Source organism: Oncorhynchus masou, chromosome 31 (genome assembly GCF_036934945.1).
Source record: "Oncorhynchus masou masou isolate Uvic2021 chromosome 31, UVic_Omas_1.1, whole genome shotgun sequence".
NCBI lineage: Eukaryota > Metazoa > Chordata > Actinopteri > Salmoniformes > Salmonidae > Oncorhynchus > Oncorhynchus masou.
In genome coordinates this window covers 78,556,434-78,573,861 of record NC_088242.1, presented here as the reverse complement: position 1 = coordinate 78,573,861, position 17,428 = coordinate 78,556,434, and the positions used below count along the sequence as shown (strand labels likewise).

General features: G+C 44.1%; 1 protein-coding gene across 5 annotated transcripts in view; it reads left to right on the top strand.

Moving 5' to 3' along the window:
• The window catches only part of LOC135524503 (protein NDRG4-like), a 36,062-nt gene that overhangs the window by 13,111 nt on the left and 5,523 nt on the right, over nucleotides 1-17,428 (top strand). For 2 of the 5 annotated variants that reach the window (XM_064952088.1, XM_064952090.1), the window contains 14 exons: nucleotides 2,701-2,739; nucleotides 7,998-8,103; nucleotides 10,294-10,414; nucleotides 10,611-10,673; nucleotides 11,036-11,096; nucleotides 11,209-11,295; nucleotides 11,481-11,537; nucleotides 11,694-11,797; nucleotides 11,911-11,967; nucleotides 12,134-12,185; nucleotides 15,798-15,845; nucleotides 16,045-16,080; nucleotides 16,440-16,491; nucleotides 16,819-16,857. In XM_064952088.1, coding sequence (XP_064808160.1) covers nucleotides 2,701-2,739; nucleotides 7,998-8,103; nucleotides 10,294-10,414; nucleotides 10,611-10,673; nucleotides 11,036-11,096; nucleotides 11,209-11,295; nucleotides 11,481-11,537; nucleotides 11,694-11,797; nucleotides 11,911-11,967; nucleotides 12,134-12,185; nucleotides 15,798-15,845; nucleotides 16,045-16,080; nucleotides 16,440-16,491; nucleotides 16,819-16,857 — 922 coding nt within the window. Of the gene's footprint in view, nucleotides 1-2,700; nucleotides 2,740-5,627; nucleotides 5,905-7,997; nucleotides 8,104-10,293; nucleotides 10,415-10,610; nucleotides 10,674-11,035; nucleotides 11,097-11,208; nucleotides 11,296-11,480; nucleotides 11,538-11,693; nucleotides 11,798-11,910; nucleotides 11,968-12,133; nucleotides 12,186-15,797; nucleotides 15,846-16,044; nucleotides 16,081-16,439; nucleotides 16,492-16,818; nucleotides 16,858-17,428 lie in introns of those variants that run through there. The other 3 variants (XM_064952091.1, XM_064952089.1, XM_064952092.1) reach the window with 3 other exon arrangements.

Sequence of the window (17,428 nt, the reverse complement as noted above, 5' to 3'; positions counted from 1 at the left end):
ATAACTTCTATATATATAACCTCTATATATACATAACCTCTATATATAAATCATTTTTATATAACCTATATATATATATATATATATATATATATATGTTATATAAAAATGTATATATATGTATATATATATTTAACCTCTATTTATAACCTCTATATATAACATCTATAACATCTATAGATATAACCTCTATATATAATCTCTATAGATATAACATATATATATATATATATATATATATAACCTCTGTAGATATAATCTCTCTATATATAGACATATCCCCTGTAGATATAACCTCTATAGATATACTCTCTACAGATTTAACCTATATATATATAACCTCTATAGATATAACCTCTACTTATAACCTCTATTGATATAACCTCTATATATATATAGATATAACCTCTGTAGATATAACCTCTATAGATATAACCTATATATAACCTCTGTAGATATAATCTCTCTATATATAGATATATCCCGGTAGATGTAACCTCTATAGATATAATCTCTACAGATTTAACCTATATATATAACCACTCTAGATATAACCTCTATAGATATAACCTCTATTTAGAACCTATATTGATATAACCTCTCTCTATATAGGTTTAACCTCTATAGATATAACCTATATATATAACCTATATATATACATTTAACCTCTATTTATAACCTCTATATATAACCTCTACAGACATAACCTCTATACCTATAACCTCTCTAGATATAACCTCTCTATATATAGTTATAACCTCTGTAGATATAGACTCTATATGTTTAATCTATATAGATATAACCTATCTATATATAATCTCTATAGATCTAACCTCTATAGACATAACCTCTATATATTGTCTCTCCATATATAACTTCTATAGATATAACCTCTATAGATATAACCTATATGTAACGGTTTTCATGCGGTGAAGGAGAGTCGGACCAAAATGCAGCGTGTAGATTGCGATCCATGTTTAATCAACAAACGTAAACACGAATCAATACAAATACTACAAAACAAAGAAAGTAATGAACGTAACGAAAACCGAAACAGCCTATACTAGTGAAAACTAACACAGCGACAGGAACAAGGACACTTAAGGACAATCACCCTCGAAACACACAAAGAATATGGCTGCCTAAATATGGTTCCCAATCAGAGACAACGATAATCACCTGACTCTGATTGAGAACCGCCTCAGGCAGCCATAGACTAACGCTAGACATCACACAAAACCCCAAGACAAAAACACACCACAATAACCCATGTCACACCCTGGCCTGACCGAATAAATGAAGAATAAACATAATATATTTCGACCAGGGCGTGACACTATATAAATATAGATTTAACCTCTATAGATATACCCTCTATTTATAACCTATATATATAGCTATAGATATAACCTCTATATATTATCTCTATAGATATAACCTATATATAACCTCTGTATGTATAACCTCTATATATATAGATATAACCGCTATAGATATAACCTCTATTTATAACCTTTATTGATATAACCTCTCTCTCTCTATATATATATAGATATAACCTCTATAGATATAACCTATATATAACCTCTGTAGATATAATCTCTCTATATATAGATATTCCCCTGTAGATATAACCTCTATAGATACAATCTCTACAGATTTAACCTATATACAGTGTATAACCTCTCTAGATATAACCTCTATAGATATAACCTCTATTTATAACCTCTATTAATATAATCTCTATAGATATAATATAATCTCTCTATAGATATAATCTATATAGATATACCCTCTATAGATATAACCTCTATATATAACCTATATATAGAGAGAAGTTTAACCTCTATAGATATAACCTCTATTTATAATCTCGATAGATATAACCTATATATAACCTCTGTAGATATAACCTCTATAGATATAGATATAACCTCTGTAGATATAACCTTTATAGATATAACTTATATTTAACATCTATAGATATAATCTCTCTCTATATAGATATATCATCTGTAGATATAACCTCTATAGATATAATCTCTGCAGATTTAACCGATTTAACCTATATATATAACTATATATAACCTCTATAGACATAACCTCTATAGATATAACCTCTATATATTGTCTATATATATATATATATAACTTCTATAGATATAACCTCTATAGATATAACTTCTATATATAACTTATCTGTATATAACCTCTATAGATATAACCTCAATACATATATAATCTCTCTAGATATAACCTCTATAGATATAACCTCTATATTATCTCTATAGATATAACCTCTATATATAACCTCTATAGATATAACCTCTTCATATAACCTCTATATACAGTATTTAACCTCTATAGAGCATGTCCTTCTTGTTGCACTGACGTCAAGGGGAATGCTAGGGTTCTGGTTTGACTCTTCGGGCAGGGAAAGGCATCTTTCTGTCTCTCCTTTCCCCGAGCCTTCTCTTTCCTGCTCTCTAACTACTGTCTGTTTTGTTTGGACCCACACAGCATCTATCTATGTTACTCTCTGGATCCATCCCTTCATCTCGAACAGCCTTCTCAGCCCTGTGGCGTCTCATAGGTTTAACCAGAGTGACTGTGTCATAATGAGCGTCAGTTGACATTGTGATTCTGTTCTCTCTCTCTTTCTCTCTCTCTCTCTCTCTCCCTCTCTCTCTCTCTCTCTAGGAGAACTGTGAGACCCTGATGCCCATTGGAGACTGGAAGGTACTGAAACTGTTTTCTATATTTTCAAAGTACCGTACTCTTTCTCTCTCTCTCCTTCTCTGGTTGTTGTTATTACTGTCCATCACAGGAAGCTGCTGAGGGGGAAACAGCTCATAATAATGACCAGAACGCAGCAAATAAAATGGCATCAGACACCTGGAAACCATGTGTTTAACCTATTTGATACCATTGCACAACCTCCGCTCCTCACCACTAGCCAGTCCTCCCCAATTAAGGTGCCACCAACCTCCTGTGCTCTACACTCACCCACGTAACCATGGTGACTCATTGGGAGGAGAAGAGGGAAGGAGATGGGGAGAAGGGGAAGTGGCACAGCCTAATATGAGTTGGGACTAATATGAGTTGGGACTAATATGAGTTGGGACTACTACACACTGATGGAATCATTCACTATCACACAGCAGCTCTCACACAGTGCAGAACCACAGTAGTTTTGAAGTCCTTAGAAGTTGATTTCTGTACTGTGATGTTCAGAGTCTATTTTAACATGAATCCACATAGCGATGAGATCAGAGACATGACTAATCCTTTCTCCCCTCTGTCTGATACCTCCAGTGTCACCCCCTCTCTCACCTCCCCCTCTGCCCCCCTCTTCCCCCCTCTCTCACCCTCTCAACTCAATTCATTACAAATGGCTTTATTGGCATGGAAAACATAGTGTATGTTACATTGCCAAAGCAAGTGAAATCGCTAATAAACAAAAGTGAAATAAACAATCGAAAATGAACAGTAAACATTATTCACAAAAGTTTCAAAGGAATAAAGACATTTCAAATGTCATATTATGGCTATGTACAGTGTTGTAACTATGTGGATATAGTTAAAGTGCAAAAGGCAAAATAAATAAACATTAATATGGGTTTGTTCTTCAATGGGTGACCTTTTCGTGTGGCAACAGGTCACAAATATTGCTGCTGTGATGGCACACTATGGTATTTCACCTAATAGATATGGGAGTTTGTCAAATTTAGATTTTTTTTTCAAATTCTTTGTGGGTCTGTGTAATCTGAGGGAAATATGTCTCTAATATGGTCATACATTTGGCAGAAGGTTAGGAAGTGCAGCTCAGTTTCCACCTCATTTTGTGGGCAGTGTGCACATAGCCTGTCTTCTCTTGAGAGCCAGGTCTGCCTACGGCAAGGCTATGCTCACTAAGTCTGGCTATGCTCACTGCGTCTAGCTATGCTCACTGAGTCTGTACATAGTCAAAGCTTTCTTTAATTTTGGGTCAGTCACAGTGGTCAGGTATTCTTCCACTGTGTACTCTCTGTTTAGGGCCAAACAGCATTCCAGTTTGTTCATTTTTTTTCCAATGTGTCAAGTAATTATCTTTTCGTTTTCTCATGATTTGGTTGGGTGTAGTTGTGTTGCTGTACTGGGGCTCTGTGGGGTGTGTTTGTGAACAGAGCCCCAGGACCAGCTTGTTCAAGAGATTCTTCTCTAGATTAATCTCTCTCTAGGTGATGTCTTATTTATGGAAGGTTTAGAAATCGCTTCCTTTCATGTGGTTGTAGAATATAACTGTTCTTTTAAGGATTTTGATAATTAGTGGGTATCGTCCTTATTCTGCTCTGCATGCATTGTTGGGTGTTTTACATTGTACACGTAAGATGTTGTTGCAGAATTCTGCATGCAGAGTCTCAATTTGGTGTTTGTACCATTTTGTGAATTATACGTTGGTGAGGGAACACAGACCTCACAACCATAAATGGCAATGGGTTCTATAACTGATTCAAGTATTTTTAGCTAGATCCTAATTGGGATGTCGAATTTTATGTTCCTTTTAATGGCGTAGAGAGCCCTTCTTGCCTTGTCTCTCAGATCGTTCACAGCTTTGTGGAAGTTACCTGTGGTGCTGATGTTCAGGCCGAGGTATGTATGGCTTTTTGTGTGCTCTTGGACAACGGTTGTCTAGATGGAAATTGAATTTGTGTTCCTGGCAACTGGATCTTTTTTTGGAACACCATTTCCTGTCAGGGCCCAAGTCTGACATAATCTGTGCAGAAGATCTCGGTGCTGTTGTAAATGTTTGTATGTGTGTTTTTCTGAGGGTGTCCTTGCATGTGTGTGTGATGACAGTGCATATGATTATGGGTGAGAGAACGAGGTTGTGTATTTAATGAAGACTGGAAATGTTGAGTCAGCCGGGGAGTGAGTTAATCCCTCTCTTCCGCAGAAAAGGGGGACCGAGCTAGAAAGAGACATGGAGAGTTTACAGTTGAGTCAGCTTGCTAAGTTCTCTGTACACAGGAAAGGCGGAGACCGACGAGAGAAAGAAAGAATGGATGTTGTGGAGAATAAATGTAACCTACAGCAGAGAGAGCCACTGCTGCCATACTGATCTGTAGTCAGCACTGTTCCATTAGCCCCTGCTTTCTGAGTAGACGCACGCACATACAGTACTCTGCTCCGCTCTACTGGTGACCTATGGCCACTTACTGTCCCATTACACAGAGGCATTGATGAGCCTACTGGTGGCTGCTGCTGCTGCACAGAGACAGAAAGAGACGTCACTGTTCTCTGTTTAATTTTTATATGTAAAAATAAATCTCACTGCATGCTAAGCATTTGTTTATGCATCACCTCCCATGACTGTTAAGGAACGATAAGAGGGATGGGAAAGGAAAGGAGACAGGGAGGACAGGGTCAATGAGAGAGAGGGGGAGCGAGAGAGAGAGGGAGATAAGCCATCTTCTCCTGAAACAGAGCAATGGTGCTGATGAGAGAGCAAAACAAGAGCACAGCAGAGAACCTGCTGTGACTGACAGAGCAGCCAACCAATCATGTGCAGAGAGGCAGCACTGGCAGCGAATAGGCTTGAGTTCGGCACGCCCTCATGGTGGGGTTTATAAGGTGTCGGGGGAAGAGAGGGGGCACAGCACTGCAGCGCTCAGCCCCATAGCAGGACGAGGCAAGACGAGACAAGACGAGACAAAGAGACCACCAGCAGAATCCCCCAGCAGGCTCTGCTCTAAAGCCAGGACCTAGTCCCACTACAGGAGAGGACTGGCTCTGTCTGTTTGTCTGTCTGTCTGTCTCGTCTCCACTGGCTGCTCCTCCTCCTCCTCCTGCCATTCTTCCTCCTCTTTCTCCTCCACCACTGAGCAAGCTTACTGAGGCACCATGCCTGAATGCTGGGACGGGGTGAGTGACAGTATAATGTATCTACAGGTTTATACTGAGTGACTGCTTGAGTATGTTCAATGTTTCTGCCGGTGCGTGGATGACTTGGCACATTTTGGTTGATAGAGTGAGGATATTTTGATGAAGGGGAAGTGAATCCACTACTACAGTATGTCTTCATGAATAAACACCTTTGTTCATGGATATGTATGTCATGCACATACACACTCACCTCTTACCTTATTCATGTTCTCATATCATGTTTATACCTTATCAAAATAACTAGCTACATCTATGATGTACCCTGCTGTTGTAATACTCTGGAATAATTGTGCATTGGATAAGATCATCTGTAAAAGATTCATGTTGAAATATTAGTTCTCTAGTTGTGCTTATATTTAATGTTTTATTAACTAATTGAATGTACGGGGTAATCATGCATACTGCAATGGTTGTTGTACTGTTATTGTGTTCCTCTAATGATCAGTCATGTAATGTATGAGTCTTCGTGGAGACAAGCTGACACACTAATGCTGCGACAAACAATAATGCATTCTGCCACACATGCATGGCTAAACAGGGACATAGACCTGAGAGTGAGTGTGTATGTGAGATGCCTGTAAGTCTTGTGAGTTGCCTAATTATTCTGTACTAGGACAAACGTCTCTCTGACCTTGGGAGCCAGAAGGAAGGGAGTGAGAGAGGAAGATGAGAGGGAGGGACTGAGAGAAGAAGTGAGCGAGAGAGGAAGATGAGTGAGAGAGAAAGGGAGCACGGAAGGGACTGAGAGAGGAAGGGATGGAGGGAGTGTTTGCAGTATGTGATACAGGCGCTGTTTTTACCTGCAGTCTATTGTTCCCCACCGAGGTGGTCTTTGTCTATGATATTTCAGACAGGCAGCCATACAGAAAATGCCAAATCATTTTTACCCATTCTATCAACCCCTATTATACTGCAGTCGTGTATCGCATAATCTGTAGTGCCCGATATGACCTTGTTGACCTACATTGTATCTGTCAATCGTTCATGTAAGCAATTCATGTTCAACAAAGACAAAAGAGACAACAGATATTACAGGTGATTAACTGTATCGCAGAACCTGCAAATATATAGCTTCACTGCAGAATACTGTCAGATATATTGGGTGCCTGAATGTTGCATGGTTAAGGTGCACTTTCCATGACAGACTATGTCTGCATCCTTAATGGCACCCTATTCCTTATTTAGTGCACTACGTCTGACCAGGGCCCATAGAGCTCGTCAAGAGTATATAGGGAATAGGATGCCATTTTGGACGTTTCACTACACTGCCCTCAAGAAATCAAGGAATGTCAGAATAAATGCAGTTAACACCCTGAATAACACTGTATCAGTCATCCACACGCAGTCTATGAGTATATACACCGAAAATATATACTAAGAACGATATGTACAGCAGTAGATATATTCACTAGGTCAAGAATCCCGTGTATACATACACGGTGTGTACAAACAGTGGAACAGAAATGCAATGTACAGACATATTAGAATGAGCTATGTGGAGAATCCAGTATATAAATCCAGTGTGAAAAACAGTATAAAAGAAACACGAAGTGTCCAGTGTTTAATGTCTCTATATACATGGGACAGGAGCGTTGGCTGTGTGAGTTTGCTGGTACAGTATGCGTGTGTGTTTGTGAGTATGGGCATATGGGTGTGTGACTGTATATGTGAGTACAGGAGTCTGCGTGTGTGAGCTTGTGTGTGTGTGTGAGCTTGTGTGTGTGTTTTGTGTGAGTGACTGTGTGGGAGTATGCTGCACAGAATGTTTCCCCCCCCTCACCAGAGCAGAATATTATACACATAGTGTGGACCAGACATGTCTTTGCAGTACTCTATATACACCGTGTTGTCAGTCATCTCTATCAGCATTCCCATGTGAATCCATAAAGCTTTTATGTTGATCAGAGGCAGACAGTTGAGTATGCAGCCTATTATGTCAGTCATAGTTATTGGGTGATAGTAACTCTCTATGCTCATCAGTGAACCCAAGGTTGTCTGTCTGAAGGTACAGTATGTCTCTGTGAGTGTAAATCAATACATTCCCATTAGAAATAAGCATCTGTATGTTTCAGGAACATGACATTGAGACTCCTTATGGGATGCTTCATGTGGTGATCCGTGGTGCACCCAAAGGAAACAAGCCTGCCATCCTCACCTACCACGATGTTGGGCTTAACCGTGAGTACACATTGTCCCTCTATCTGTGTGTGTGTGTGTGTGTGTGTGTGTGTGTGTGTGTGTGTGTGTGTGTGTGTGTGTGTGTGTGTGTGTGTGTGTGTGTGTGTGTGTGCCTGCGTGTGTGTGTGTGTGTGCCTGCGTGTTTTGTGGGTGTGTGTGTGTGCCTGCGTGTTTTGTGGGTGTGCTCCATGTGTGCGGGATCATGTCTGTGTTGCACCATCATCAGTCACGCGACTGTGACCTGCAGCTGGTTCCAGGAAGCTCCACTCCACACTTCCTCAGAGTGTTGTTCATGGTGTGACCTGGCAGAGACATCTGTGGAGCTGTCAGCCTGTTATCTGAGGTGATAATGGGACTCCATTCTGGGAGCTATATCATTCCCTGACAGCCATCCAGCCAGCCCACTGCGGAGTGCAGACAGACAGTATGAATCTCTCTCTACCTTTAAGGGTCTATTAGTGTACTGTACCAAACGAGTATGCGTACGCACAGCAGTGTTCTAGAATATTGGAGCATTGGTATTCTTACTTTTCAAAGTGAAAAGCTCAAGCAATTTCTCCAACAATCAACAGACGCGTTGGTTTGGAATTGTAGGGAGGTGCATGTTCGTGCTGTACGTCTCCAGCAGATGGTGGTCTCAGAGCGTGTAGCCAGACACTTTGCCCAGAATGTCTGTTACTACCTCCCCACAGAGCCTGCTCGTTTGCTCCTCTAATTGGTGGATGGGGACGACTTTTCAATATTGCTGCAGTTTGCAGGATGTCGTGTCAGGGGTCAGAATGACTCATAGATACTAAACACAATATTTATTCTACATTACAACAAAATGACATTACCAGTTCACTGCAATTTAAAATATGTTCCCACAAAAGATCCAGTGTGTCTATTGAAATTGTCAACACAACCTGCATTCCACAAGATAACACTGTCTGTCAGAGTGGTCCATAATTCAATAAAGGAGTGGATAATTAAATGATGATGGAGAGAGAAAAAGAGAAAGAGCAACAGAAAGGGAGGGAGAGGGAGAAATGTAGGTCAGAAAAACATCCCTATCATACAGTGTTAAAGCGAGGGGAGGGAGCGAGGGCAGGAAGGCAGGCAGGGTGGGGTTGTTGTTGGGGGATGATCAGCATTGCGGCGCTGTAGATCAGCTGCTCTACTGCCTGCCTCCTTCCCTCTGCAGCTGCAGCTGGGGGTATTAGTATGCACTGCCAGGAACCACAACGCTGCAGCCTGACGCTGCAGTCTACACAGACACAGGAGGGGGGGGGGAGAACAGAGGAGAGAAGGAGACAGAATAAAGGAGACACTGACCTATATATGGCTCTGTTGCTCCTGTACTGTGTCCTTCTTCTGTGTTGGGGAGGAGATGGGTCAAGTTTCCACAGGGAGACAACATGCCTGTGGAAGATGAAGACTATTGGTCTTCCATTGCTGACTGTGTGTGGGCGAATCAGAATCACCTCGCTGCCAGCCATTGCTGCCAGATAAATTCATGTGCAGAGCACATAAGCTTTTTAATTTCTGCCCGGTTATTGGTTAATTAGCCTGTGTAATGATATTTGTTGGTTTTTGATGAGATGGCATTAATGTCTCAGTGTTTTTATCACCTTCTTAGCTCCATGGAGTAGAACAGTGCTGTTTTTGACTGACTCACCACAAACAGAAGACAAGAAGGACATCAGCGGTGGTGGGAGGGGGGAAACAGAGTTGTTGCTATAAGAGTTGTTGATAGAAGAGTTGTTGATATCAGAGTTTTTGATATCAGAGTTTTTGATATCAGAGTTGTTGATATCAGAGTTGTTGATGTCAGAGTTGTTGATGTTAAGGTTGTTGATATAAGAGTTGTTGATATAAGAGTTGTTGATATAAGAGTTGTTGATATCAGAGTTGTTAATACGGTTGCAGATTTTAAGAGGTACTATATAAATGTTAAATGTCTCAGTTTAAGTGCAGTATATCAAAATAGATTGGTTTATATTTACTCTGACTTACTGGAAGACGTCTCAAGCATCCAGATGATGATGATGGAATGAGTCCCAGCGAAACCTGATTGCCCATTCTTTCATACCTGTCACATCTATTCTCCCTGTCAATGGCACAGATGGCTACCTTCAAGGTTCTCTCTCTTTAGTGCATATTTCATGTGTTTCGCCTCTCTGTCTCTCCCTCTGTCTCTGCCCTCCACAGACAAGCTGTGCTTCAACAGCTTCTTCCACAATGAGGACATGCAGGAGATCACCAAGCACTTTGTGGTGTGTCATGTGGATGCTCCTGGACAGCAGATTGGAGCCTCTCAGATGCCACAGGGGTAATATATAGTACTATAGTACCTCCACATTCACATGCACACACGTTAGACACACAGACACACACAAGTATGCATGTTTCCCTCCGTTGTTGTATTGTATTGACTGGAATATGCATATAGACAATCATTTCTACAGTAATGTCTCTCTCTGCCATGTCACTGTTTAACTAAAGGTCTTCACCTCACCTCTCCACAGGTACCAGTACCCCACCATGGACCAGCTGGCAGGCATGCTGCCCAGTGTAGTGCAGCACTTTGGGTGAGTGGGCCTCCCCTTCCCTTCTCTCCTAGTAAACGGTACATTCATCATCCATACAGTCTTAGAAAAAAGGGTTCCAAAGGGTTATTTTGTTGTCCCCATAGGAGAACCCTTTTTGGTTCCATGTAGAACCCTCTGTGTAAAGGGTTCTACATGGAACTCAAAGGGGTTCTAACTGGAACCAAAAGGGTTCCACCTGGAATCAAAAAGTGTTATTCAGAGGGTTCTCCTATGGGGACAGCAGAATAACCCTTTTAAGTTCTAGATTGCACCTTTCTTTCTAAGAGTGTATCATTGAACTTTGAATGAATTAATACAACTGATAAACCTTTAAAGTAATTCAAACCATTCTAATTTTCCAGATTCAAGAGCATCTTGGGCATTGGAGTTGGAGCAGGCGCCTACATCCTGGCCAAATTTGCTGTAAGTTATTCCCTGTTGTTGTTCTTTGCTTGTCCATATATTTCATATTTGTGCTGCCTGAGGATCCCAGGTGTATCTAACATAACAAACCCCTGCTCTGCTCTGTCCTCAGCTGATCTTCCCTGACCTGGTGGAGGGCCTGGTGCTGCTCAACATCGACCCCAATGGGAAGGGCTGGATCGACTGGGCTACTGGCAAGGTAGCAGACACTGTACCTCTGTGGAAAACATGTAAACATAGTTACCTTTAAAACAGCCATTTTATCCCAACTATCAAAATGGCTGCTCTTGTTGCAATGGGTGCAAGGAAATGATATCTCTCTGTCATCCTCCCTCTCCTCTCTCTCTTTCTCTGTCTCTTTCTCCCCCCCCCCCCTCTCTCCAGCTGTCTGGTTTCACCAGTGCTCTTCCAGACACTGTGCTGCCCCACCTCTTCAGCCAGGTGAGCTCGAAGTCCAGATGAATCATTACCCACCTACAACAGTTTGTGGCAACACATGGTACTGCATACAGCAACAACACTAGCCTACGGGGGTTTTATGCTCATAAACCTTTCAGTCGCTCAGTCTACCTGTGTTAATAGTTGATGGTTGCACAGGAGGAGCTGATGAACAACACAGAGCTGGTCCAGAGCTACCGTCAACAGATCAACAACACTGTCAACCAGGTCAACCTGCAGCTCTTCTGGAACATGTACAACAGGTAACACATACAAACACAAACTTCAGACTGTGTGTGTGTGTCAGATGGGAAGAGTTCTATATTCTGTGAGAGAATGTATGCAGTGTGTCCCACAGTTTTCTTCTCCTTCTCAGCCGTAGGGATCTGGAGATGAACCGCACCGGGACCATCATCAATGCCAAGACCCTGAAGTGAGTCTCTCTACTACACTAGACAATTCTCCATGGTCCTTCATGTCATTGGCGAATAGTGTTTAAGTACCCTTATCATTCATAACAAGTTACTTGGGATTTGCCATGTTTACTGTTTGTGTACATGTGTTTGTGTTGTTTGCTGATCTGTGCTCTGTGTTTCTAGGTGCCCCGTCATGCTGGTTGTTGGTGACAACGCTCCAGCTGAGGAGGGAGTGGTGAGTCCTCTTCCTTCTACACCTTCTCTCCATTTCTATCTCTTCCTTCTACACCTTCTCTCCATTTCTATCTCTTCCTTCTACACCTTCTCTCCATTTCTATCTCTTCCTTCTCTACCACCTACTTCCTCCCCTCCCTGTCTCGTCTCCGTCACTCCCTGTCTTGTCTCCGTCACTCCCTGTCTCACCTCCCTCACTCCCTGTCTCATCTCCCTCACTCCCTGTCTCATCTCCGTCACTCCCTGTCTCACCTCCCTCACTCCCTGTCTCGTCTCCGTCACTCCCTGTCTCATCTCCGTCACTCCCTGTCTCATCTCCCTCACTCCCTGTCTCATCTCCCTCACTCCCTGTCTCACCTCCCTCACTCCCTGTCTCGTCTCCCTCACTCCCTGTCTCATCTCCCTCACTCCCTGTCTCATCTCCCTCACTCCCTGTCTCATCTCCCTCACTCCCTGTCTCATCTCCTCACTCCCTGTCTCTCTCCCCTCACTCCCTGTCTCCCTGTCTCCCTCACTCCCTGTCTCATCTCTCTCCCTGTCTCACATCCTGTCTCATCTCCCTCCCTCACTCCCTGTCTCCCTGTCTCATCTCTCATCCTCCCTCTCACTCCTCCCTCCCTGTCTCACCTCCCTCACTCCCTGTCTCATCTCCCCTCACTCCCTGTCTCATCTCCCTCCCTCACTCCCTGTCCCTGTCTCCCTCACTCCCTGTCTCATCTCCCTCACTCCCTGTCTCACCTCCCTCACTCCCTGTCTCATCTCCCTCACTCCCTGTCTCACCTCCCTCACTCCCTGTCTCATCTCCCTCACTCCCTGTCTCATCTCCCTCACTCCCTGTCTCATCTCCCTCACTCCCTGTCTCACCTCCCTGTCTCCCTCCCTGTCTCATCTCCCTCACTCCCTGTCTCATCTCTCCCTCACTCCCTGTCTCACCTCCCTCCCCTCACTCCCTGTCTCACCTCCCTCATCTCCCTCCCTGTCTCATCTCCCTCACTCCCTGTCTCATCTCCCTCATCTCCCTCCCTGTCTCATCTCCCTCACTCCCTGTCTCATCTCCCTCACTCCCTGTCTCATCTCCCTCACTCCCTGTCTCACTCCCTCCCTCCCTGTCTCGTCTCCCTCACTCCCTGTCTCATCTCCCTCACTCCCTGTCTCATCTCCCTCACTCCCTGTCTCATCTCCCTCACTCCCTGTCTCGTCTACCTCACTCCCTGTCTCATCTCCCTCACTCTCTGTCTTGTCTCCCTCACTCCCTGTCTCACATCCCTCACTCCCTGTCTCATCTCCCTCCCTCCCTGTCTCGTCTACCTCACTCCCTGTCTCATCTCCCTCACTCCCTGTCTCATCTCCCTCCCTCCCTGTCTCATCTACCTCACTCCCTGTCTCATCTCTCCCTGTCTCATCTCCCTCCCTGTCTCATCTCATCTCTCCTCCCTCACTCCCTGTCTCGTCTCATCCCTCACTCCCTGTCTCATCTCCCTCACTCCCTGTCTCACCTCCCTCACTCCCTGTCTCACCTCCCTCACTCCCTGTCTCATCTCCCTCACTCCCTGTCTCATCTCCTCACTCCCTGTCTCGCCTCCCTCCCTCCTGTCTCACCTCTCCCTGTCTCATCTCCCTCCTCCCTGTCTCATCTCCCTCACTCCCTGTCTCATCTCCCTCACTCCCTGTCTGTCTCCCTGTCTCTCCCTCCCTCACTCTCTGTCTCATCTCCCTCACTCCCTGTCTCATCTCCCTCACTCCCTGTCCTGTCTCATCTCCCTCACTCCCTGTCTCATCTCCCTCACTCCCTGTCTCATCTCCCTCTCCCTCCCTGTCTCTGTCTCCCTCACTCCCTGTCTCATCTCCCTCACTCCCTGTCTCATCTCCCTCACTCCCTGTCTCATCTCCCTCACTCCCTGTCTCACCTCCCTGTCTCACTCCCTGTCTCTCATCTCCCTCCCACTCCCTGTCTCACCTCCCTCCTCCCTGTCTCATCTCCCTCACTCCCCTGTCTCGTCTCACCTCCCTCACTCCCTGTCTCACCTCTCCCTCACTCCCTGTCTCATCTCCCTCACTCCCTGTCTCACTCCCTCTCCTCACTCCCTGTCTCACCTCCCTCACAACCTGTCTCATCTCCCTCACTCCCTGTCTCATCTCCCTCACTCCCTGTCTCATCTCCTCACTCCCTGTCTCATCTCCCTCACTCCCTGTCTCACCTCCCTCCCTCCCTGTCTCATCTCCCTCACTCCCTGTCTCTTCTCCCTCACTCTCTGTCTTGTCTCCCTCACTCCCTGTCTCACATCCCTCACTCCCTGTCTCGTCTCCCTCACTCCCTGTCTCATCTCCCTCACTCCCTGTCTCATCTCCCTCACTCCCTGTCACACCTCCCTCCCTCATCTCACTCCCTGTCTCCCTCCCTGCCTCTCCCTGTCTCATCTCCCTCACTCCCTGTCTCATCTCCCTCACTCCCTGTCTCGTCTCCCTCACTCCCTGTCTCATCTCCCTCACTCCCTGTCTCGTCTCCCTCACTCCCTGTCTCGTCTCCCTCACTCCCTGTCTCATCTCCCTCACTCCCTGTATCACCTCCCTCCCCGCCTACCTGCCCTCCTGCACCCTCCCCTGCTGTTTATGATATCCCGCCCTCCCTGCCTCCCCTTAATCCCCTCCCTCTATGTGGCTCTGTGCTGCACTTGGCATGCTGAGAGGTAAATGTTTGCCCTCACCGAGAGAAACAGAAGTAGGTCAGTAAATTGAGGAAAGATGTAGTGATGGGAGGAGGGGATGGGAAGGGGAAAGGAGTAGAATGAGAGGGTATATAACCTAGTTAGTTGGGGAGGGAGGGCGGAAGGTCGGGAGGGTGGGATACCAAAAACAGAAGGAGGAGGTGGGGTGAGGGAGAGTGAGAGAGAGATATGAAGACAGAGATATGACAGATGGAGGTCACTTTAATATTTGATGCTATTTGGTGTGAAGCACCCTGCTGCTCATTTCATCTGGAGAGGGAGAGAGAGAGAGAGAGAGAGAGAGAGAGAGAGAGAGAGAGAGAGAGAGAGAGAGAGGGAGAGAGAGTGAGAGAGAGAGACACAGAGAGAGAGAAACAGAGAGAGAGAAACAGAGAGAGAGAGCGACACAGAGAGGGCGACACAGGGAGAGAAACAGAGAGAGAGAGAGAGAGAGAGAGAGAGAGAGAGAGATATTAAAAACAGATGGAGGTCACTTTAATATTTCATGCTATTTGATGTGAAGAACCCTGCTGCTCATTTCATCTTGAGCGAGAGAGAGGGAGAGGGAGAGGAGAGGGAGAAAGAGGATAGAGGGTCAGGGACCTGTTTTGACCTAGAAAGCCATCTCTCAATTTCTTTGTTATTGTTCTGAGAGATGGGTGTGTGCCAGCGCACATCTGTACACACCCCTGGCTGTGACTTCGTAGCCTCAAATGTGTGTTGGAATGACTCATCACTGCAGCAGACTGCATTATCTGGGTCATCCCTCCCTCCCTCCAAGCGTCGCCTCCATTCACAACATCTACATCCCTGAAATCCTATTGATTTCAAGTTTTTTTTAAAGCTGAGAACATTAATATCCAAGCAACTTGGCCCTCGTCGTTTAATATGTTGTTGTTTTTCTCAAGGTTGAATGCAATTCCAAACTTGACCCAACCAACACCACCTTCTTAAAGGTATGAGTGCAAAGTAATGTTGAAGATTATTCATCTTTATTGGATTGTCTTTATTGATTCAAATCATTCATTAATTAGTTCATTAATTGGATTTTACATGCTGTAGTATTGGATTTTACATGCTGTAGTTTTTTAAACTATTTGAAATAAAGATTTAGCATATGACTAACTATGGTTCTGTTCCTGTTCTCCCCTTCAGATGGCTGACTCTGGTGGACTCCCTCAGCTCACACAGGTCAGAACACTGCCTTCAGATGGCTCTTCGCATCTTCTCATTTAACATTCAAATACTTCTTCCTCTCTGCCCCATCTCCATTTCCCCTTTACTTCCTCTCGTTTCTCTTCTGACACAACTCTCAGATGACCCCTAACTTCCTCTTTAAAATGCCCCTCAACCTCTACATGGTGCCTCCCTATAACCCTCTACCGACGCTCAAGTTCCTTTTTTATAAAACGTTCTGCCACCATGAGAGGGTTGTCTCTATAGGACTCACCACAGCACTCCTCAGAGGTCATTGACCTCATCTGGGGTCAGGGTTTCACAGAGTCTAAGGAGGTCAAGTTTCTTACAGTATTCTCGTTGTTGTTTTATAGCCTGGAAAACTGTCCGAAGCATTCAAGTACTTCCTCCAGGGGATGGGCTACAGTAAGTATCTAGAACCAGATTAAAACCATTTGTCACATATGAGTGACTGTGTGTGTGGGTTTGTGGTCTCTCAGAAACTAGGCATCACCACCTTGATTGAGTTTATCTCTCCATACTGTACCTCAGAAATATATTGTTCTTCCCCCTTGTATGTTTTAATCCTCTGTTTAGACACTGTCTGTATGTTGCGTTGTTCTGAATGTGAGATCGTGTTCTGACTTTGTTGTGAATATGTTGTGAATACAGTATGTTGTTTGGTGTGATGTGATGTCTATTGCAGGGACCTGTTGTGTTAATCTTGCCCTCTGTTTTCCTGACTTCTCTCAGTTGCGTATGTGAAGGATCGGAGGTTGAGTGGTGGGCCAGGTACTTCCTGTTTGCTGTTCACCTCTGACCTCTGACCTCCTCTCTTTTTCCCCTACATGTGCAGTGATGATGCTCTGATCACATATCTGCCTTTTGACTTATTATAAAATGTTCTTTGTTTTAGCGCTTGATTTCTGGTCTTTGGCAATCTTAAAGATTTTATTACATTTTGTATTTATTTTCTAAATGCGTTTTTCCTCAGCCTAAGGAAAAATATGCTATTGCTACTTTTTTCCCCCATCCCTGCCATTGCATTCCCTATCTTGCTCTTTGCATGGCATACAGCTAATTATGATCCAGTGTTGAACACTCATTGGCACATTGTAGTGTCTAAGTGAAGCAACTTATTTAGAAATATTAGCATGGAAACGACTAGGATAGAACTTGTCATATTTTAAATGGAGAATTATAGCCAATAGGCATGTTTTGAAGTACCTGCCTTTACTGCAGCTAAATGGATGAGCATGTGCACTGGGATGATGTGCCTCAATGGAAAACATACCTTCAGACAGAGCTCCCCATGTGTTACAACTGCTACTTCCCAAGTTGACCATTTTTGGTAATTGTTACG